The sequence below is a fragment of the Maniola jurtina genome, chromosome 1, assembly GCF_905333055.1.
Source record: "Maniola jurtina chromosome 1, ilManJurt1.1, whole genome shotgun sequence".
Classification (NCBI taxonomy): domain Eukaryota; kingdom Metazoa; phylum Arthropoda; class Insecta; order Lepidoptera; family Nymphalidae; genus Maniola; species Maniola jurtina.
In genome coordinates, this window is record NC_060029.1 from 6,438,580 (window position 1) to 6,460,526 (window position 21,947).

The window sequence follows — 21,947 nt, forward strand, 5'->3', positions numbered from 1 at the left end:
TCACGGCTCCGAATCAGAGTTTACTCACATTTATAATCCATACTAATATTATAAATGCGAAAGTGTGTGTCGGTCTGACAGTCTGCTACCATTTCACGGCCCAACAGTGTAACCGATTCTGACGACATTTGGTACAGGGTTAGCTCATATCCCGGGGACGGACATAGGCAACTTTTTATCCCGGAAAATCAAACAGTTCCCACGGGATCTATAAAAATCTAGTTCTACGCGGACGAAGTCGCGGGCATCCTCTAGTAATTTATATTATTCTCATTATCAAACGAGAGTGCAAACACTTACAATTTTATCGCAGTGTCTGTTAGCTCGTTATTTATATTGTCTCGGCGACTATAAACAAACGCGACCTTAGATACTCGTATCAATGGGCGAACGTCTTCTCGCTGCGGTGATTGATTGCTGATGGCGGCCACGTATTGACAGGAGTGTTTAGAGATCCATTTTCATCATGTAAACATTAGTTTTCACTGTTTTAATTCTAGGCTAACGCCTTAGATACGTACCTACATTCGAAAGAATTTGATTCCTTCGGTTTTTTTCCACGGATTAATCTTAATTTTTAGGGTTCCGTACCTCAAAAGGAAAAACGGAAACCTTATCACACTTTGTTGTCTGTCTGTCTGTCTGTCTAGGGTATTGATAGGCTACCTAGCGTCAAAATGTAACATTTGACGCCGCCGTGACGTCGATTCACGATGTCTTGTTACAAGTTCCCTGTCGTGAACTGTGGTATTGGACAGATTCTGAACTGGCCAGATTCGCTACACACTCAAAAATATATTAAATTATATCTATATGAAGCAAAATAAATCAAACAAGGTCCACAAATTGTCTAAAATCAGTGCACATTAGTAATTCTACACACTATATGGCCATACCATACGAACGAAGTCGCGAGAAAAGGCTTTTATAAAGAAGTCTTAACTTTTATTGGTAGCGTGCACTTTCTGAAACCAATATGCACATTGCGATATCGACCCGGCGGCGGCGGCCCTGCCCAGCTCGTACACTTGACATTCGCACTCCCTCGCTCTCGAAATAAGGGTTCACGACCCTTGTACAATTGTGTTGTATTGTATCCAAGGAATTTTAATGCTCCAGTCAAATGCAGCTAACCATTTAAAGTTAAATTATTTCTATTGAATTTGATGTCTAGTATTTTTCCTAGATTAGTAACCGTAAGTCACCAGAGCCACACGAGCATTTTTCAGTGCCTACTGAAAATGCCAGACGTCAGCAGCATCAGGCATGCCTTAAAAATGCCTAAGTAGAGTTTGCACCGACTACTACTGACGTCTCAACATTTCTTCGATGGACAGAATGCCAGAAAGCTAGGCCGAGATCTTTAGAGCGTATTTTGCTCATACTTAAGTTTCAGTTAAAACGAGACAGATTTATGCCAGAGATATAACGCTGTCTCGTTTTAACAGTGTCTTAAGTCTGAGCAACGTAAAAGTGCGCTCTATAGATTTCAACCTTAGTGCTGACCCCATACGCATTTTCAGTGTTGCGTTAGTCTCTAGCGGCTTGGGTTGACTCTCGGTACTTTAATTCTCTTCTCAGTTGTACTAACGCAGATTGAGCAGCAAACTCCTGCATTCATTGCATTACCTATTGAGCCCTTTACTACTGAAATTTTACAATACTGCTTTCAGTTACTTACCTTTCTGGCATACTATTAACGTGCGTAAGCAGTTGTAAAATTTTGTATTACAGGCATAAATAACGCCTGAGTAAGGTTCCTGCGATAGTGTTGTGTGGGAGGGTGTGATGACGTGACGCGAAAGCTGTGATTCATCAACTAGTCACAACCGTCCGTCACCCCTCCCGCACCGCTTCACTACCGCAGAAGCCTTCTCAGTTATACGAGACCTATTAGCAATAGTGATCTTGCGACGAGACTGATGATTTTTTTTGTCAACAGGCGAGGAGCATCCAGGCCAGAAACAAAGAAAAGGTTTTTTTAGAAGTCTTTGGAAGAAATCTCGCCATTACTCTTTAGAACATCCGTGACCATGTCAAGAAACTGATAGTCTGTTCTCGACTTTGAAATCCCTACCGTGAAAACTTAGTCACGTTTTTTGTACTACAATCGATATCCTTTCGACCTGAACAATTTATAATTAATGATAATGTTAATGACTCATAAAGATTGCTATAACATTTGGTGAGTGTTAGGGATAATTGTTGTATTAACATGTGCGTGAATGTGGCTTTGAAATTAAAAAAATAATATAATCTTAGTTTGGCTTTGAAAAGAGACGTTTTAGTTTGAAGGGATTGTATCGGGGTATTTTCTAACCAATACCGTGGTTAGTTACAATGCGTTATTTACTTTAAGGCATTGCATCTATTCTAGAAACACAACTAACTTTTCTTTGATATACATAAAATAGTCTGTAGAAATGTAGATAACCCACGTAGTAAGTTATGTACATCTGGTTTTTGAATTTTCTTTTTTAAATTATTGTTAACCAATATTAGAAAATAATAAAGATAATTCCTTCAAATCTGTAATAAGTAAAGTTTACAATAGACACCACAATACTATGTAAGGTTCTTAATTTTTTTCTTTTTATTAGAATTAGATATGTAAAATGATCTTGTGTGGTATATATTAAAGAACCAAATCACTTATAGACTACCAGTTTTAACATTTTATACCAACCCTTGTATTCGAGTGTACTTAATTCTTATTATTGTAGATTTTGTCAAAGGAAATAAAATATGTTCATTAGCAAAGAGGTGTTTGATTTATTTAGGGATGAATTAAAAGGAAACGAATTCATTATAATACAAATCATTTTATTATTAGATAGACACAGTTCCCATCGCTTATCAGAAACAATGTACAAAGCTATAGTAGTAATATCAAATATAAACAATATGCACCCTTCGATTACTGTAAGCCTTGTTTTGAGGATACAGGATTATAATTGAGCGCTTCTAGTTTCTGCAGATAAAGAGACAGTATTGAACAGAATGCAAATGTTTATTATTCACTACACAAGTTCATAAAGACAGCACAATGAAAAGGGAAGCATAGCGAAAGACGACGCGCGAGGGCGTCGCCCGCGCGCCGCGCGCGTCCGAACTTCTCACACGATGGTTCCAGTGGGACTAGAGATTTTCAATTTAAATTGTTACATGCATCTTGGGTTACAGTGTCTTTCAATTCGTAACAAGCCCTTACACAAATGCCTATTTGTAATTACATATATATCGTTACAGTAATTTCATTACGTGGTTATTAAAATTTCATTTCAAGCGTCTGGTATTACCGCTCGTTCGGATTTCATAAATAAATTCCATATTAAGTCGTACTCGTAACCACAGTGACTCCTTAAAAAGTAAGTTCCACGCGAGATGTAAAGATTATCATAATCAGACTGCTTGAAAAGAAATCCAAAAAAATCTCTATACACCATGCTTTAGGACCTCCCCGCGAAGCCGTACATTTAGCCTCGCCGTGCGTCGAGGTCGACAAAAGCAAATTTTAAAATACAAATAAAACCATCCTGCAGAAACAATTACTCCATGGAACAGGTGAGCGTATAAAAAATCCAAAATCCGCAAAGTAATCGCGCCTGCAGCCGGCGGCTAAGCGCATCAGACACTGATGGCGCCATAATTTATCAAATATCAAAACAAATGACGGTCCTTATCACTTTTATAGAATATACAAAATGCAGTTACTTATTTCCCTGTGGAAAAAATATTATCTTATATTATTCTTAGATCACGGCGCGCTTCGATCTGCAAAAGGAGAAAAACACTCTTGTACTGAACGCATTTCATAAAACAAACATCTACGTGTAAGAAGGTCTAAAATCTAAATGCTCTTCATAATAAACAAAGACACTAGATAGATATCTTAACTATACATAGATAAAAAAGGACGGTAAGTAGAAAAAATAAGTGGAAGATATAGGCAGAAATAGCTGTCATGGAGAAAACAAAAAGGGACTTGTTTGATATTTCAGTCTACAAAGAAATCTGTCAAATTATCAAATTTACTAGATTTTCTGCAAGTAGATTCAATAAAACAATTACGAGATTAGTCACGACCACCTGCCGAACATTCACAAGTATATTTCTTGGTGCAAACTCATGGTTACACCAATTTTATAAACAACAGCAATGCATAAAAACATTTAAACATACATTAATAAACATTTTGAGTTTGAGTTGAGGCTCTTAGCAAACCCATTCTTAGTTCTGAATTTAACTTCTAGCATAAAGGCGAAAATAAGAGTGAAATCTTGGGCAATGCTATAGTTAATATGAAACTGTGTCGTAAAATACTTATGTTAAGAGGAAAAGATGCACTTCATCAATGGTATTATTAGTGGTAGAATTTTTAAAAAATGCCCTGAGATTATTAGCAATAACTATGATCAACTCACCTTTAATAACCACAGGTAATTAAATAGTCTCCTAACTTCTCCACTACTGATGCAGCTTGTTGGGGTTGGATCGGTTCTTCATAGAGAGAAATTACGACGGCTGCAACAAAATTATTCATATTAATAAAAATTTTAGACACTTAGATGTGTGCGTTAGTTTTGTACCTATTATATCATTAAGGGCTGAATTTTCAATTGCCGAATTAAACTGACAAATACATAATGACCGCACGAACCTTCGGCTTCGGCCAAAATGAGCCGAAATTTTGGCCGAAGTCAAAGATAAAAGCAAACGCCAAAATTGAACAATCTGTTATGAATGCGCGAGAGCGCAATGGAAGAATTCGAGGTGTTATTATTTATGACAAGTTCAACAAGCCAGTATAGACTTAAAAAATGTTATATTTTATTCATATGTAGCCAATCTTGAATTGAATTTCTTAAGGTTATTAAACCTTCTTCTTTGGCTTTGGTCATTGTTTCTTTACTATTTCAATATGAACGGCTCCGGCTTTGGCCAGAAATCGACAGTTTCGGTGGGACTCTACTGACACATAAACTTAATATTACAACAGATTTGTTAAAACGTCGATTGAAAAATCGGTCCTATATTTATTCATTTCTATAGTGATGTAAGACCATCAGCAAATAAACCGTGTATGAGCTTTCGGTTGGAAGCCTCAGCTCCACTCTACTATGTGTATTTCGGCTAAAGCTTAAAAATACCTATCATTATGGCTTGCCACTAATTAACAGGTGTGCAAAAAATTGTTAAAAATACATAATTAAATTACAATTTCTAAAATTATTTGCGTGTTTCAGTCAAATTTAGGTCAATTAACAAACTAAGAGAGAACTTAACGGTCTATGCACACTATCGCGATTTCCGTTTCCCATTTTATGTTGATAAAATTCGTATTTTGTACGAGAGGATAAATCATTTGTTTCATGAAAATGATGATATTAATACAGACGTTGCTATGCGACCTGGTTTAAATGTATGTCTGGGCCAGTCAACTCGGCAGTGTGGCCAGAGCCGCAGCAGGTAATATTTAACTCATGTTTAATTTTACATACTGGTAATTTGGTCCACTAAAAATAACAATTTTTGTCACTAGCATAATATAACGGACTAAGAGCCCGCTAGGGCCATACCATTGTTATTTTATAAAAATTGAAAGTTTCTATGTGCATTGTCCCAAACAGAGCGGAATGCAGTGCACGCCGACCTTGCCGAACTTTGCACGTATGATGCAGTCTGTCCCGCTGAGTTAGATGTGCCGCGTGCCCACTATCGTGACACTGCCACTTGTTAGAAGTGATTCATTTACCTTGTTGTGTCTTCATGCAGTGCACGCCGACCTTGCCGAGCTTTGCACGTATGATGCGGTCTGTCCCGCTGAGGTAGATGTACCGCGTGCCCGCTATCGTGACACCGCCACTTGTTAGAAGTGATTCATTTACCTTGTTGTGTCTTCATGCAGTGCACGCCGACCTTGCCGAGCTTTGCACGTATGATGCGGTCTGTCCCGCTGAGGTAGATGTACCGCGTGCCCGCTATCGTGACACCGCCACTTGTTAGAAGTGATTCATTTTCAAAACCGGCGACTATCTTCCCCACTTCGTCTTTTGATATCTGTAGACAAAACACACAACATTGAAAATAATGTTTAGACGGCGTTTATTGGGCTCTCGATAGACGAAAATCAAATGCTAATTTAGGGAGAGAGCAGATGGTGCCGCGATTCGTCCGCGTGGATTTAGGTTTTTTTAAAAACCCCATAAGAACTCTTTGATTTTTTGGGACAAAAAGTTATGTTCGCCTTTGGGATATAAGCTAACTCTGTGCCTTTTATCAAAATCGGTTGACGGGTGGACTGTGAAAAGCTAGCAGATAACACTTTCACACTTTATTTATTTATTCTATTATCAAGTACATATATTAAATATGGATTACACCTTTAATTTAAATATCACTTTCGCATATTTTAATTGATAGCTCCGTATCTTCCGATATCATAGACATAGGCAAGCTTAGAAGAAGAATCTTACCCGACCGACCAGCTCACGCCTTTACAATTAAATATAGAGATCTAATTCAAAATTTAAGGATTCCAAGTTTGAGTGATGCAATTACTTTGTATGACCATCATCATTTACATCATCTCATTCAGGATATACAACTAGGTCTCTCTATTTTATTATGAGTCGATGGTCCCTTTCTAAAGTTGGGAGTTAATGAGCGGTCGAGCCACAGGTCGAGCCCCCCTCCAGCCTTTAATCTCCCTTGACTTGACTTAGGAACGCCGGTATTTCGAATTTTGATTATCTTTATTTATTTTAATTTTATACAAATAACAGAATTTACTGCTTACTAAGTATATTCTACCTCGTAAAATTACTATACCGGATATTATAGAACTGTATATAATGTGAAGGTTTAGTTTTAGACTACCTAGAGCTAATTCCATTTGATTAATTTCCATTGAAGCGAAATTTTGCTAGTGGTGGCTCAAGGTGGCCTTAAAAATAATTTAATTTTGGTTTTCTTATTATCATTTCGGTCTTGTGAGTGGGCCTACACTCCATACAATTTCATCATTCTTCTTTTAAAAAATTGTTAACACACACAGACAATGCATATTTTGGACTGCAAAATTGCAGTTGGGATTCAGCTGTATTGCAGTTGACGGTGCCGTGCGGTTCTAGTACGGCACTGTATCCTAATTCCCAACTGCAATTTTGCAGGCTTGTAAACCGTCTGTCTAGACCCTAACAATTAATATTGTTCTTACAATTGCCTAAACAAAATATTAAGTACACAAATTAGTACACAAACGATTTAAACTTCGGGTCACTGACCTCTGGCCTGGCTGTCTGAAGTCGCAACTATAGAAATTTTCCTATTTGATTTTCGCCATTTCTGCTATGACAGCAGTAGTAATGTACCCGGAAATAAAATAAAGAACTTTTATAATTCAATCTCTAAAGAAAAACTACAAGTCTTTCAGAATTTATAATATTTTTGTTCATTTAAGTGCAATAAGTCATTAAGTTGTTGTTTGCAATTGCTTCTTATGGTAGATGTTGATAACAGATCTAGTAGGTATTAGGTAATAATACGTAATTATGCACTACGTGAAGTGCCAGGTACTCGCATTTACGGCAACGTTACGACCATTAAATAAAATAGCAGCGCGACTGTGTGATATGCACTCTACATACAATCTACATGTTATCCATAATCCACCGCACAAATCGAATGGGTACAGAAGTTATGAGTACCTTATGTGCATTCATAATAATTTATATTACGTAAAATATTTACAGTATTGCAAGTAAACGTATTAAGAATTACAAATAAAAATAGGTTGAGTGCGTGTCAGATTCACAGACGAAGGGTTCCGTACCATCGTACAAGAAATTATTTTTAACAGACTTCAAAAAAGGACGAGGTTCTTTATTTTTTGTGAAAATTTCAACTCTCTACCTATTACGGGTCACGAGATATAGCCCTGACAGACGGACAGACGGACAGACGGACAGCGGAGGCGTATCAATCGAGTCCCGTTGGCACACGGGTACGAAACCCTAAAAACGATTCAAATCAGTACAGTATCCTTCTAGAAACATACTAGCTACACTAGTAAACAAAATGCGTTGACTCATCAGATAGGTACCTATGACGTAGATAGTAAAGCAAAATAAACTATATTGCCCATTCTTTATTGTATTCAGTATCCATGATAATCTATAGAATGCATCATTTATAGAATGCGAGCAAAGATACCTATTGGAGTTTAGTAACCTCAACATCAAAAGAACTTTCCTAAAATCACGGAAGTACTAAAATCCAAATAGGTACATCAGCTTGATATGTACACAAGCAGGTAGCTTGTAATATAAATACTCATTTGCATATTTATTGCAATCATAGCATTCTTGCTATAACTAGTTAGGTACCTACTACCTAGGTATCATTTTTGTTAGGCTGACAATGTCTGTCACCAGCTTAGCATTTACTAAACTTTCCTCGAATCATTAACAACAACAACACAAAGAATTAATAATGAACTCCTCCCAACATTTCCTAATGCCAAAGGCTGATAGAACACTTGCTCTAGTCTCCTAACCAGAACTCTGATGTCAATTTCGGACAGTCCACAAATGGAAATAAATAGAGTGGAATTCTGTAAATCAGATATTTAATGGAAAAAGTTGCTATTGAAGTGCTTGTACATCTCTAGGAATTGAGATCCCCATTCCCCATACCATAACCACATGACTGTGGAATTTGACTTAACTAAAGATGTTAACAATAACACCCCAAGGCAGAATAACTACTTACCTATAGACGTGTTCAGGGCAATATTACGAAAGTGAGCTGCAATGAATAGGATTTTTAAGTGCTAACTCGTGTTCAGGGCAATATTACGAAAGTGAGCTGCAATGAATAGGATTTTTAAGTGCTAACTCATGTTGTTAAAGTGCATAATACCTTTAATGTTTTTTGCAACCATTTCAACTTGCTCAAGGGAAACCTCTTATAAACAATAAGTAGGGATTTAATTCAGATGAGAATCATTAAAATTTATGCTGACGAAGCAGTGGTGATCACGCCAGTCCCAACAATCAATTTGGGAATTTGTTCAGAACTAGTCTAGTGAGAGTTCCTGTCACATCTTGTCTGGTGGTGGACACCAAGCAAAGCATTCTGTTACAATGCAGCTAAAAACCTATTAACCTAACTCCATAAATTGTATCGTCACTAAGTGGTACCACTAAATAAGATCCCAGTCATCAGTCAGCCCTAACTTTGAGATAGGCCCAGCCACAAAACTGACAACATTTACAACAAATAACACTTTTTAATTTTTTTTTAATTTTCGTGGCAGACATTTTGAAATTCTTATTATTTGTTGTTGTAGGGCCAATAGAGCTCCTCTGAAAAAGAATTGAATCGAATTTCTAATTAAATATTGTTTTGTGTCAAAAACCTAAGGTTTGTAACTGATTTTGACTATGCCCGAGACATGTGGACAGGCAGCCAGACAGCAGAAGGGCATTAATAGGGCTCCGTTTTCCCCTTTGGGTACGAAACTCTTAAAAAGGCGGCAAAATGATCTCAATGACGGGATCGTTGGCGCATGCTCACTATATGGATCTGTTAGGCTAGACACACTTGGCTAAAGCAGGGCCTTGAACTTTACGCCTGGCCCTAGTCGCGCCGAACGATCGCGGCAAGTCCCTAGACAGCTTTTGGACTAAAAGAAACCCGACTATACGCGAGACTCCACGACTAGACGAGTTTTGCCTAATATTGCTAGTAACATAGTACTTACCTATAAGATTTATAAGGCACCACACACACTGGCAGAGCAAAGGCGCGCCGTCTTTCGAATTAACTCATACTAAGCTTTGGACAACACCACCAAGCACCATCATCAATTACCGTCTCAAATTAAGTTTTTTAAAGAGAACTTTTTTTAAGTGTTGCAAAATATACTGACAACTTTTTGGTTTTCTGGGCTAAATATTATAGCATAATTTTGTCCATTCTGCAAGCAATCTTCAGAGATCAAAAAGAGTAAAGCAGATGGACAATGAAAAGTTAACAACAGATATGTCACACTTGCATTCATAATGTAGTATGGATTTAGCATCAGCTGACTGAATAATATAATGGAGATGCAACAACAAAGCTTATAGGTTGATGATAAAGTTAGGTTGTCTTTGCATTAAGCATAAATTGTTACAAAAAAAAATCACTGCCTAATAATCACATGGACCAAATACAATGTTACAATGACCAAGTAGGTACAAAACCTCAATCCAGGTGGCTTCAATTTCATTACATATTTGATTTTGGCTCAATTTCTTACACCAAATACTAAAATTTCAAATGTGCAACTCATTTCTTCTACGAGCTAGAGGCCTGTGACATATGGACAGACGGAATAACAGACAGCTGATAGCAGAGTAACATTTATAGGGCTCCATTTTTACCCTTTGGGTACGGATCCTTAAAAAGGAGGAGGTTTTCAATTTGTTGAAATCTTTCATTTATTAGTATAGATTGTGATTTTTATACTACTTAAGATATTTTAAGATTTATTTTTACTACCTTAATTAACCAGTGATTTAACCTTCTGGTTACATACAGCACTCTGAATACAAACCTAGGTAAACAACTAAAAATACAGGAAACATTTAGGTAAGAACTTTTCTTGGAAACACAAAATGTTTTATTACCATAGGTTGTATAAAGGTTCCATGTTCAGGATCATCATGATCAAGAACATGGAATTTTTAGGAACGTTACTGAGCACTGATCTCTTCTCAGAAAAAGAAGGGTTTGGCCATAGTTTACATGCTGGCCAAGTGCAGATTGCCAGACTTTGAGAACATTAAGGACAACTTCCAAGCATGCAGGTTTCCTCATAATATTTACTTCACTGTTGAAGCAAGTGATATTTAATTGCTTAAAACATAAATACATATGAGTTCAAATGTTATAGATGTGAAAGCTGGGGATCGAACCCTGGACCTCCTGAATACGAGGCTGATATCTTAACCTAGTGGTTAACTTAGTGGATAGCCTAGTGGCTATCACCACTCTCTCACTGCTATTCTATGTTACTTGAAAAGTGTGAAATCATAACTCGAAAAATATCAAGAGTATCTTTAAGCCTAGTAAAGTATATCTAATATCAAATTCTATCACTGCAGTGTATTATTTAGTCAGGGTTCACTTTATTAAAAAAACTTCAGTCAAATCAGTAAATAGTAATAACAGGTTTATGAATGAAGCATTTTACCATACAACTGGATATTGGCACAGAATCTGATGGCAACTTAATTTTAGAGCATTCACACCTTTTTCTTATCAATGTGATAAGAAATTAGAACTGTGAAATTAATAGCTTAATTTAAAACTATCAAACCTCATGATTTTACCAGTCTTGAGAAGATCTAGTTTCATTTAAAATTCATTTTATGTCAATATTTTAAAAAATGGAGATACTTTCAGTTTAGTAGAAAAACATCAGAACCAATGCAAATGCCATCCATCCTTGATATTGCCATCTCGACCTGTTTTTGTTATTGGCCAAGGTCAGTTAAAAAGAGGTGGTTTTAGCCTGAAACAGGGTCATTGCACTCTTCTTCTGGAAACAGTTCTTCTTCATTGTCATTGTGTAGTATTTATTATAAGAGGTCATTATAATCGAGAAAAGGTACGTAGTGCCCTGGCCGCCGTTTGTTGGGTCGTCTTGATGGGAGCACTGCCGTGCCCCCTGATCATCATTGTAAACGATTTTCGACTCCAACCTTACATTGTAAATAAATGTAAAGGTTCCATTAACTATGTCGGGTGATATTAACATTTTTAACCAACTTTCAAAAAGGAGAAGGTTCTCAATTCAGATTTTTTTTGTATGAAACAGTTTTTCAGAATTTAAGGTTTTGTCCCATGGTAAAAGTTGTACAGTAACTTCCTTTTATTTGGGAGCCACTTTCCTAATGCCTTGTATAGGCAAAAAAAAGAAATAGTGATCTATGGATAAGCAACACAACTTTAATATGTCACTGCCAAAAAGAAATGCTATCTTTATTCGTAGTATAAGCCAGACAACCCTGCAGGCTCTATGGCTGCAGGGTAAAGAATTTTCCTTTATTTTTATTTCTATTTTTACTGGCTCTAATTTGTAAGACGTGACTATAAATTATTGCGATGAGTCATCTATGCAAAACAATCCAATACGCGAAAAAATCCTACGACAGTAATATTATTTTCTTATGCAAGCGCCAAATGTGTAAAAATGATTTGCGAAATATACCTATTCCAAAAAAAAATCAGAGTAGGTACCTTCTCTAAAAAGGCATCGGCGACGTGTGACCGTGACCAAGTACCGGCCGGCAACTATTATCGATAGTTAAGTACAATATACTTCAATAAAAAAAAGTAACGTAATATTTCTAAGCACTATTATCATTATTCGCAAGCGAAAACAAGTCGATTAAGGCGTGACAGGGTGTAAAATTTGAATCCAATCTGAAAGACTGCTACCACATGTCGCCATCTTGTCAACTTGCCGGATTCGTCATCCATCCATTATTCAACCTTTTCGGCACTTCAGCACAAAGAAACGCACAATCAGTCACATTTTCACAATAAACTATTTAGGTAATTTCACTAGCCACTTATTTAAATGACAAGAAACTTACATCGAAGCCTTCCGACTTTGCCCAGACATTTCCGTCGTGACCGGCAATCGCTGCTTTAGAAACACATCTGGATGCAATTAACTGTTTATCGACATAATCTTGCCAGCTCATTTTGATTGAGTTCTTTATAAATTATAACTAAACTTTTGCTAAACCACAATCTAGACCCCGCAACGAGCTAACGCTCCACACGAACAAAAAGCACTGCCGTTTCAAAATGGCAGCGCACTCGACACGACAGGAAGTGCAACTCTACCAACGTTGAAATTTTAATAATGCGTTCATTTTACTACGTACTGGTCTGCCATCGGTGATACAGTGTAGGTGGGTAACATTACCTTACAAGCATTGGCAGGATTTAACTTTAAAAGTAAGACTACAAAAGTCTTTCCCAAAAGTAACAACAACAAGTGTTCTAAGAATAGAATAAAAGTCGGGCAGCCTCACTTCAGCAAACATGCTAGAAGCATTTTAATATCTCGACAAACCCATGAGAATTTTGGAATGTATCGTTTATTATTATTGTACCTAACTACTCCGTATAATACTCGTTATTGCAGTGAATGACTTTTTGTGGAAGTTAGTCCATATCTGGCATGTGTAAAAAAATAATTGACGGTATGCGTTAAAAAAATTAGATCATTTTAACGTCCTTGCTGCATTATAAATCTATACCCTCTAACTGACTGAATGTTGACTGGGGGGCTGACTGCCACCCAGTCAACATGGGTGTCACCCAGTCAACATGGGTGTCACCCAGTCACCCACTGGGTGTCACCCAGTTACCCACTCGGTGCTACTCAGCGGGGTATCCAAGGTTCTCAAAGTAACTATTTATTTTAAATGGGCTATTTTGTTTTATTAACTATACTGGATTTTCATAGATTCCTTAATCATAGTAAGCTGTACCATCATTAAAAATGTATGTACTTTACAATTTAATTTTCATGATTTTACTTAGAACCAATTATTTTTGTCAAAAGAATCTGTATTCAAATTTTGTTGAAGAAAGAATTATCATCTATTTTCATATAAAAACTAATCTCGCTCAAAAAGCCCAAAAAGTGGTAAATAGCACAATATGCTTAAATATAAAATGCTATTTACCATGAATAAAATATCTAATATATTTATTTCTTCTGTTAAATGCGTTAAAAATTGATTTTTGCGATGACTGATTTCTGAAGGGAAAATTTTCTTTCTGTGAGATAATTACTTGCCCTGTGTACTGTCAGCATAAGAGAAAACGTCGCGTTCAACCATTTTTATTATCAATCTGTACTCTGTATCGCACTTATTATCTGCTGCGAAACTGTAGCTAAAATACCTATTTCCGTCGTTTTATTTCCAATAATTTTTAGTATTACTCATCTTCTTGCTAAGAAGGGCCTTTATTAAATTTAAAGTGATTAATAAATCTGTTATAATATTTTAAAATTAGTATAATACAGTTAAATACTTGAGTTTAACATTTCTCGTTCTAATAAAAAAAGCTTTTGCTAAACTTAACTTGACCTTGCTAGTTCTTTTCCGTTCAGCTACCGCGATTGGAACATGTCTTATTCACCTGAAAGAAGGTAAATTACGTTTTTTGTGTTAATAAGTGATGTGTTTAATTAAAGTTTGTTAAAGAAATTACATATTATTGATCAAAGTTGAATACCATTTGCAGTAATAGTGATTTTTAAACCATTTTGTTAGATACTGTATTCTGCACGATCTCGGATTGCCAACATGGCGCTGGCAGAATAGTATTCACAATCCGGCTTCGTGCACGTGTTTTGCTAATGTATTTTAAACTTTATGGCCGTAACCTCTGTAATGGCTTAATCAGAGCTTATACTTTAATTTCTGATATATTTCATCTGATTACAACAAAGGGCGGAAGCGCATTCAATGAAATGTCACTTGACAGTTTAAGTTTAATGATTTTTGCTTAATCATTCGTTTTTACTAGGGGCTGTGGCCTATAATTTTATATAATACAGGTAGATGTTATTAGTGATGCATCATTCCTACTTTTTAGATCGGAGGATTGGCCGGAGGATCCTAAAAATGGGCCATCGAAGGATCAAGTCAACTATGACGGACCACCAGGCTTGGAGCCCGGCGGCGCTCTCGACACAAACTGGCATGAAGTCGTGGAAAGCTTCGATGACATGAAATTGAAAGAGGAGTTGTTAAGAGGAATTTACGCCTATGGTTTCGAAAAACCTTCGGCCATACAGCAGCGCGCGATCATGCCTTGCATCCAAGGCCGCGACGTTATAGCTCAAGCCCAATCGGGAACTGGCAAAACTGCTACGTTCTCTATTTCAATTCTACAACAAATTGACACCACTGTTCGTGAGTGTCAAGCACTTATTTTAGCCCCAACTAGAGAGTTGGCTCAACAAATTCAAAAGGTTTGTAACACATATTTTATTGCTGCCACCGTATACTGTTTTGTTTTAATAACTAATAGTCAAGTAGAAAAGAAATAAGAAGCATGTGATATTTTAAATTGATTTATCCATACCTACTTCACAGACTTGTATTTAAAAAGCAAGAGTGTATGTCTGTTTTACCCATTTTGTCTATGGTATAAAATATGGATATAGCTTGTATCCTTGAGTTGGTACACTATTTAGTATTTTATTTAGAAGCTACTTTTTACTTGGGGTAATCAGAGTTCCCATGGGAATTTTAAATACTATGTGAAGGAAGTCACAAGTCATCTAGTCCAGAGGAGTACAAACTATGTTTGTCCTGCGAGCACAACTAAACTAGCTTTAATGTGATTTCCATAATAAAACTAATACAAGTAATTGAATGTTTCATTTATCCAGTCAGGAAACAATTACTGGTATACAGAAATGAAATAGTGTGTAAGTTACATTGTGAATGATAAAAACAATATTAGCATATTTTTTTTATTTTAGGTGGTGATCGCTCTTGGAGACCACTTAAACGCTAAATGCCACGCTTGTATTGGTGGCACAAATGTGCGTGAGGATATTCGTCAGCTGGAGAGTGGTGTTCACGTGGTTGTGGGCACTCCTGGCCGTGTATATGACATGATAACTCGTCGCGCCCTCCGTGCCAATACAATCAAGCTGTTTGTACTTGATGAAGCTGATGAAATGTTATCAAGAGGGTATGTCATTTTATTTTTATTTTATTGGGAAAAACCAACAACTTATAAGTAAATAGGCTTAAAATTAGGTAACTTAAGAGCTTATAATAGGTTTTTATTTACATATTCTACACTAATTTTTAAAATAGGAAAGATTTTTTGTAATCGAGGATCTGAAACTACTGAACCAATTTTAATAATTCTTTCACTATTAGAGAGCTGCTTTATATAGAAGCAATGAATGGTATATTGTACAATAAATTATAAAATAAGTACCATGAATGAAGTTTTGGACAAAACTAGTTTCAAATAGATTATGATGCTTATCAGATTCACAGCATAAAAAGAACTACATATACTTTACTATCTGAAGTTCTTGCTATTGTACACATGCTTAGCATACAGTGTTTCAAACAAAGAAATGTTTGCGAAGTATACAATGCATAAAATTGGTTTCAAAATTAAATTTCAGGTTCAAGGATCAAATTCATGATGTATTCAAGATGCTGTCGGCTGATGTTCAGGTTATCCTGCTCTCTGCTACCATGCCGGATGATGTGTTGGAAGTGTCCCGGTGTTTCATGAGAGATCCTATTCGCATCCTTGTGCAAAAGGAAGAGGTATGTTGTTATCTTATTTCTGTTCATACATAAACCGGCTGAGACCTGGTTTCCAAAGTTATGATATTTTTTTTCATATCAACAATTATCTCTGATTGGTCAACTGAACACATCTCTCCGCTCTGTTTAGGTTAAAACTGCCTAATGCTTGGCATGTGTTGCAACATGACTCACTCGCCACCTAGTTATTATCTGTTGATCATACTATGTCTGAAACCTTCATGGAAATGCCAATATCAACTGTGCAGTTTCAACTTATCTGATGAACTGTGTGCAAACTCCAAGGTAGTGAACAACAGACAAACTCTAATTCTTAGGGTACTTCAAGAGGAATAAAGGAACCCTTATAGGATCACTTGATTGTCTCTCTGTCCTTGTGTCATGTCTGTCAAGGAAACCTATAGGGTACTTCCTGTTGACCTAGAATCATGAGGTTTGGTCTTAGCACAGTAAAGGAAAAATCTGAAAACTTTGAATTTGTGGTTACATCACAAAAACAAAACAGTAGGTACTTCCAGGAGGATAGCATGGTGTGACTCACACTTTTTCATGCTTTAATTATTTTGTTGTATTTTATTTTAGCTAACATTGGAAGGTATTAAGCAGTTCTTCATCTCAATTGAACTGGAAGAGTGGAAGTTGGATACACTTTGCGACTTGTATGATACACTGTCCATCGCTCAGGCTGTAATCTTTTGCAACACCCGTCGCAAGGTAAGTTCTGATTTTATTTCTATTTTTTTTCTTTAATATTGATATTTTGAGGGCCATGTGACCTAGTTGTTACTGACTGTGCTAGCACATGTCAAGTGATTGTCACTTTAAAGCAACATTGACTGTCAAGTCAGTAACTGGATAGGTGGACCTGGCTATGGATGTCTCTGATATGTATGAAATATGTAGGTAGTCATGGAACTTATAATGTGTGTCAACTGTCACTGGGTATGTCTAATTTATTAATAAACCAGTCAGTATCGGAATCTCGTTGTTTTCATACATAACAGTCTCAATTTGGCCTTTTTGTTTCTTCTATGCCTTGGAGAGCCTGTTAAGCTGTCTGCCATCTAATAATAATCCTACCACCTTATTTTACAACAAAAAACTTGTACTAATATCGGATTAGTTTAAGGGGTCACTACTCTCAACAATGAGCAATAAAATGCATGGAGAGTATATTTAGAGCATCAATTAAGATAATATGAGAATATTAGATGCTGATCTAGCGAATTTTGCCTTAGTCTATGATCTCCTTAAGTTATGTTTTAGGAGTAGATGTGTAAGCTGTAAATATTTTTATTTAGTTTATAGAAAAATGAAGAACTACTGAACTATGAATAAAGTACTAACATTATAATACACTACGCTACACCTTTACTCTTTTTATATTTAAAAAAAATTACACATTTTCATTTAACTTTGAAATTTTTGAAGTACTTTATGGAATAGTAAATACCATCTCTACATTCTCATCTAAGTATAATAGGTTTAAATTATTACTGCTTATATTTATAGCATCATGTAGCTCTAATCTAACTCTAAATCATATTGCAAGGTCACTTGAAGCAAAAACTAACAGTTATGTAAGATGTGTATTGTGTCTCACTTATATTGCTTTTACGTTATAAACATTTACAAGTTATAACCTATTCTTATGGTTTTTAAATCATGTTTATGAACAGTTTAACTGTACATTCATGGAGCCCCATAATATTTAAACTACACATTTAATTTGTGAGCAAAGTGCCAGATGCCTCTCAAATTTTCAGGGTTCCTTACCTCAAAAGGAAGGTACTTCCTGTTGAACTAGAATCATGAAATTTGGCAGGCAGGTAGGTCTTATAGCACAAGTTAAGGAAAAAAACCGAAAACCGTGTATTTGTGGTTACATCACACAAAAAATTAAAATGTGTTCACAATAAAATTAATTTACTAAATCACATATAGTTAGTGCAGAGTTCTACATAAAAGTGTTAGGTATTATCTTGTACATAGAACCCTTCATGTGCAAGTGTGACTCGCACTTGACCAGTTCTTTTATTACAATCGCAAGAATGCTTCGTTTTACTTTAGGCCAATCAATGAATGTTTATAGAATGCATTTTTATCTTCAGGGACTCAGTCATTGGGACTTGGAGGTAAACATCCTAATTTTGTTACAATACAATCTATCAGCCGATATGTCTCCACTGCTGGACATAGGCATTTACGATAGCTCACTAAAAACGTGTTCCTCTGCCTTCTCATCTACCTGCTTCCCGCCACCAAGGTTTTTTTTTAATCAAAGTCCTTTTTTTTGTAGGTGGACTGGCTCACCGAGTCCATGCACGAGCGCGACTTCACGGTGTCGGCCATGCACGGCGACATGGACCAGCGCGAGCGCGAGGTGATCATGCGGCAGTTCCGCACGGGCTCATCGCGAGTCCTCATCACCACCGACCTGCTGGCGCGCGGTATCGACGTGCAGCAGGTCTCATGCGTCATCAACTACGACCTGCCGACCAACCGCGAGAACTACATCCATCGGTAATTGCATTGCACACTGATATCACAGCGCAAGGGGAGGTGATCATGCGGCAGTTCCGCACGGGCTCATTCATCACCATCGAACTGCTGGCGCGCGGTATTGACGTGCAGTAGGTCTCATGCGTCATCAACTACGACCTGCCGACCAACCGCGAGAACTACATCCATCGGTAATTGCATTGCACACTGATATCACAGCGCAAGGGGAGGTGATCATGCGGCAGTTCCGCACGGGCTCATTCATCACCATCGAACTGCTGGCGCGCGGTATTGACGTGCAGTAGGTCTCATGCGTCATCAACTACGACCTGCCGACCAACCGCGAGAACTACGTCCATCGGTAATTGCATTGCACACTGATATCACAGCGCAAGGGGAGGTGATCATGCGGCAGTTCCGCACGGGCTCATTCATCACCATCGAACTGCTGGCGCGCGGTATTGACGTGCAGTAGGTCTCATGCGTCATCAACTACGACCTGCCGACCAACCGCGAGAACTACATCCATCGGTAATTGCATTGCACACTGATATCACAGCGCAAGGGGAGGTGATCATGCGGCAGTTCCGCACGGGCTCATTCATCACCATCGAACTGCTGGCGCGCGGTATTGACGTGCAGTAGGTCTCATGCGTCATCAACTACGACCTGCCGACCAACCGCGAGAACTACATCCATCGGTAATTGCATTGCACACTGATATCACAGCGCAAGGGGAGGTGATCATGCGGCAGTTCCGCACGGGCTCATTCATCACCATCGAACTGCTGGCGCGCGGTATTGACGTGCAGTAGGTCTCATGCGTCATCAACGAGTTGCCCAACAATCGCGAGAAGTACATTCAAGCGAAGCGATCTTGAAGAACCTTATCAAGTATTTTTTTCTCCACTCCAAAATAAACCCAGTCAATTTACAATTTTCTTTTCAAAAACGGAAGAGGTTCTCAAATTAGTAATTCAGTATGTCCATCATTGATTAAACATTGATTTCTTTCTTTTTACAGGATCGGAAGAGGCGGCCGTTTCGGCCGTAAAGGAATCGCCATTAACTTTGTAACGGAAGCTGACAAGAGAGCGCTGAAGGACATCGAGGACTTCTACCATACAACCATTACGGAAATGCCCAATGATGTGGCCAACCTCATCTAAGCCGCCAGCGCATTCCAGTTTATACTTTGTGTCCTGCATTCTATTGCGATATTTAAACGGTGTGAGTATTGGGAACTGATCCTGAGTACCGCTGTGCTGATTTTTTTATTGGAACTCATTTCTTTTGGACCGATATATTGGTTTTAGTTTAATTAATGAATAATAACTACTATAGACGTATCTTGATAAGTTTAATATATATAGGCGTAGGACCGGCTCGGCCGGATGGCCCCCGTTCCGCGTAGGCCTCTCCGCCGTCCGCGGAGGGGTCTCATCGGGTACTGGAGAGGCTATTTCAATCACAAAAGTACTAGAAGGAAATATTGTATTGTAGCTTTTTCCAGTTGTACATAATAATATGGTAAACTGTTTTTGTAATACGGTAAATAAATATGATTAAATATCTTCTTTGTATTGTTATTGGAATGAAATCGCAGCGCTCCATTCCCGATCGGAACCTTAATTTCACGGGCCTTGTATTCAATGTATACATTTTGTTTACAGAAAACCTACCAACTGAGCTGTTGAAACGCACTTTGGACACAACTATGTGGAAATAATAAATCAAAATTTCCTCTAAGTCATTACTTTCTTTTGACAGGTCCTTTTGTATCCTGTGTTCCCATAATGCTATTAATTTTCTACATGGTTTTATGTTGATTGCGAATTATTTATATTTTTGGAATAAATTTTCTTCGAGATATACGAAGTTGGTAATTAAGGTTCCTATTTTAAAGTGCGAAAACATTAACTACACTAATAATAAAAATCATAACATAAAAATAATATCTTTATAAAATATTATGTTTTTTGTACACTAGGTACTAAAAGTTGCTATCATAATATTTTCAAACACATCCATGTATACCACTTTTCAATAAGCGGAATATCTATAATCAATAATTACCATAACATAATAATTGCCCTAAATGTTACATAAAGGCTACACCTTCAAGAGTCTTTTATTTCTCTGATTGTTTTCCTTGGCAGAGCAAGTTAGGATAGGATAGCTTTTTAGTAAAATGGTATATAGGTATGTTACAGAATTATGCTCCTCGTCAAATAATAGAAAAAAATCAACTGAAATCATGTTTTTACCTCTATAGTAGAAGGAAGTGTTTCAGTCATTGATTTTATACCGATCAATTCATAGTTAAGGCTGTGGTTAGGGTGGATTCACATCTGCGCACTTGTACGCACCGTGCAAACAGCGCGTAACATAAAAACAGTGAGGACGTGTTCACGAGTGGTTTGCGAGTGGTTCGCATGTATGTTGTACAAGTCATGGCGTACACAAATGTTCGTCAGTTTTTGGAGTAAGTACAAACAATATACGCGTTCGTGACATACGTGAGCACAGACAGACTGACGCGTCCATAGCCGTTCGATACGCACGATTGTGCGCGTGCGCAGGTGTGGATCTGCCTTTAGCTTGCTTAGATTTCAGTAGTAACCTAAATAGTCGTCTGGTGTCGCGTCGCATCAGCAGTGGATTTCGTCATTTGACTGGTAAAAGAGTAGATGGTAAAGTAATTTTATCCAGCACCTAACCTGGTTGGTTTGGTTACTTTAAGTACATATTATACAGGATGTAATTAGAACGCTAGGAAAAACACGAAGACGTGATAGTAGTAATGATTACTGATAAGATACCACAAAAAAAAAACGCGAAATAACCTTATTTTTTAAAGCGCTAGTTTTTGCTAGCGTTCTATGTCATTATACCCTGTATAAATAACTGTCAGTAGTTGATCAAAATATGTAAAACAAGGTAAAAGTTAACCTGCTGAGATAAAATCGAAATGTGCGTCCATACTGGGCTAAGAGCCAGCTTGTACCAGACCGTTGTTATTTTATAAAAGCCTCTGCGTATTGCCCCCAACACGGAGGA

At 37.3% G+C, this 21,947-nt stretch overlaps 3 protein-coding genes across 5 annotated transcripts in view; 2 read left to right on the plus strand and 1 right to left on the minus strand.

The window, feature by feature from the left end:
• The window catches only part of LOC123868515, a 191,624-nt gene extending 187,905 nt beyond the window's left edge, over positions 1-3,719 (plus strand). The window contains exon 15 of the mRNA XM_045911069.1: positions 1,943-3,719. Within this exon, the coding sequence (XP_045767025.1) occupies positions 1,943-2,031 (89 nt within the window). The 3' untranslated portion in view covers positions 2,032-3,719. The remainder of the gene's footprint in view (positions 1-1,942) is intronic.
• Positions 2,807-12,886, minus strand: LOC123868814 (profilin). Of its 2 annotated transcripts, XM_045911446.1 has the most exons (5): positions 12,651-12,886; positions 6,018-6,060; positions 5,756-5,884; positions 4,425-4,524; positions 2,807-3,774 (listed from the first exon to the last, which is right to left on the minus strand). In XM_045911446.1, the coding sequence occupies exons 1-4, from the start codon at positions 12,759-12,761 to the stop codon at positions 4,427-4,429; spliced, it is 381 nt and encodes a 126-aa protein (XP_045767402.1). In that variant the 5' UTR covers positions 12,762-12,886; the 3' UTR covers positions 2,807-3,774; positions 4,425-4,426. The 2 variants fall into 2 exon arrangements, with proteins under 2 accessions (XP_045767402.1, XP_045767412.1); XM_045911456.1 differs by lacking the exon at positions 5,756-5,884 and having other exon boundaries at positions 5,889-6,060.
• Positions 12,887-13,998: 1,112 nt separating this feature from the next.
• LOC123868678 (eukaryotic initiation factor 4A) lies at positions 13,999-21,011 on the plus strand. 2 transcript variants are annotated; one of them, XR_006796707.1, is made up of 8 exons: positions 13,999-14,227; positions 14,677-15,055; positions 15,572-15,786; positions 16,238-16,385; positions 16,968-17,099; positions 18,685-18,908; positions 19,912-20,115; positions 20,561-21,011. XR_006796707.1 is itself a non-coding variant. In XM_045911233.1 (7 exons), the coding sequence occupies exons 1-7, from the start codon at positions 14,205-14,207 to the stop codon at positions 20,054-20,056; spliced, it is 1,266 nt and encodes a 421-aa protein (XP_045767189.1). In that variant the 5' UTR covers positions 13,999-14,204; the 3' UTR covers positions 20,057-21,011. The 2 variants fall into 2 exon arrangements, 1 of the variants encoding a protein (XP_045767189.1); XM_045911233.1 differs by having other exon boundaries at positions 19,912-21,011.
• The last annotated feature ends 936 nt before the right edge of the window (positions 21,012-21,947 follow it).

Coding starts and splice junctions, on each gene's coding strand:
- LOC123868814 (XM_045911446.1), bottom strand. CDS start 12,761: ATGAGCTGGCAAGATTATGTCGATAAACAGTTAATTGCATCCAGATGT. Junction 5,885..6,017: donor GATAGTCGCCGGTTTTGAAA/ATGAATCACTTC, acceptor ACAACAAGGTAA/ATGAATCACTTCTAACAAGT. Junction 4,525..5,755: donor CTGCATGAAGACACAACAAG/GTAAATGAATCA, acceptor ATTTTGTTGCAG/CCGTCGTAATTTCTCTCTAT.
- LOC123868678 (XM_045911233.1), top strand. CDS start 14,205: ATGTCTTATTCACCTGAAAGAAG. Junction 16,386..16,967: donor TCCTTGTGCAAAAGGAAGAG/GTATGTTGTTAT, acceptor ATTTTATTTTAG/CTAACATTGGAAGGTATTAA. Junction 17,100..18,684: donor TTTGCAACACCCGTCGCAAG/GTAAGTTCTGAT, acceptor TTTTTTTTGTAG/GTGGACTGGCTCACCGAGTC.